Source organism: Malania oleifera, chromosome 3 (genome assembly GCF_029873635.1).
Source record: "Malania oleifera isolate guangnan ecotype guangnan chromosome 3, ASM2987363v1, whole genome shotgun sequence".
Lineage (NCBI taxonomy): Eukaryota > Viridiplantae > Streptophyta > Magnoliopsida > Santalales > Ximeniaceae > Malania > Malania oleifera.
Window position 1 is genome coordinate 42,445,822 of NC_080419.1, and position 1,354 is coordinate 42,447,175.

Sequence of the window (1,354 nt, forward strand, 5' to 3'; positions counted from 1 at the left end):
GAACGACATCTTATTCAAAAGCTTGTGATTTTTTGAACTATTTGTCTAAGTTGAAACAATTTTCTTTTTAACAACCTTTTAAACAATTATTTTTGCAACCACGCAAATTGCAGGAGGTAAAACTAAGCCCAAAACAAAACCTAAATGATTAAACATTTCTATAACTCTCAACTACTTCACTATCTTGAGCCTGACAACAACTTATTGTATGCTCAGTTAAAGAAACTCACATACAGACATCTCAAGATGTTCAAGCCATCAATTGTATCCATTTTCCTTGTATTGCTAATGGCCACTGCACAACTGGGGACGATCATGGCAGCTGTTGATCCTGCAATGGCCAGAGAAAAAGCAGTACTTGAATTATACCTTCACGATATTCTTGGCGGCAGTAGTCCCACAGCAAGGCCAATCAGCGGCCTGCTTGGTAACATTTACGGTTGCCAGGTCCCATTCGCAAGGCCAGCAGGATTTCTTCCACCCAAGAGTGGGATAGCCATCCCCAATGCCAATGGTGCCATTCCAACAGTCAACGCTAATGGCATTCCCCTCGGAACTGGCCTGGCAGGTACAAATTTCGCTGGAATCCCTAATGGCCAAAACCAAAATGGTGGGATAACCACCCAACAAGTAGGAGCAGATGGGTTGGGACTAGGCTTCGGAACAATCACTGTCATCGATGATGTGCTCACATCCGGGCCTGAGTTGGGATCACAGACAATAGGAAAAGCCCAAGGAGTATATGTAGCAAGCTCCACAGATGGAACCATACAGATGATGGCATTCTCAGCAATGATGGAAGGAGGGGAGTATGGAGATAGCCTCAACTTCTTTGGAGCATACAAGATAGGGAATGCCATGTCCCGTTTGTCAGTGACAGGTGGGACTGGCAAGTTCAAGAATTCTTGTGGGTTTGCTGAGGTTCGCTCACTGATACCATCAGGCCAACATTTCACGGATGGTACAGAGACCCTGCTGAGGATCACTGTCCACCTGAGCCAGAGCTACTGAGTGGGGAGGGAACGGAGGAGAAATAAATTTGTTTGTGCGAAAATGAATGTGGCTTTGTTTGTGGTATCTATGTGAAGGTGATAGCAGCGAACCAAGATATATTCCCAGATTTTTCTTATCTGTTGTGAACTTGTGTCTGATAAATATGATGATCATGTACGAGTAATGCCATGAAATATATAAAGACAGTCCCTTGAAATGGAAAAATAAAAATATCAAGCCGTCACCACATTGACACTCAAGTCATCAGTACAGTAGTAGCACTAAATTGATAATTCATAGCTAATATGTCTTGCAAGACGCAAGCGAAAAAAGTGTAGGATAAATCCAGAACCAGAGAACT

General features: G+C 43.1%; 1 protein-coding gene across 1 annotated transcript; it reads left to right on the forward strand.

Annotated features, from left to right (window-relative positions):
- The first annotated feature begins 246 nt into the window (after positions 1-246).
- LOC131151288 (dirigent protein 18-like) lies at positions 247-1,011 on the forward strand. The gene has a single exon (XM_058102542.1). The coding sequence runs from the start codon at positions 247-249 to the stop codon at positions 1,009-1,011; it is 765 nt and encodes a 254-aa protein (XP_057958525.1).
- Positions 1,012-1,354: the final 343 nt, after the last annotated feature.

What these genes read in the sequence shown, in the direction of transcription:
- LOC131151288 (XM_058102542.1), top strand. Translation starts at nt 247, where the DNA reads ATGTTCAAGCCATCAATTGTATCCATTTTCCTTGTATTGCTAATGGCC.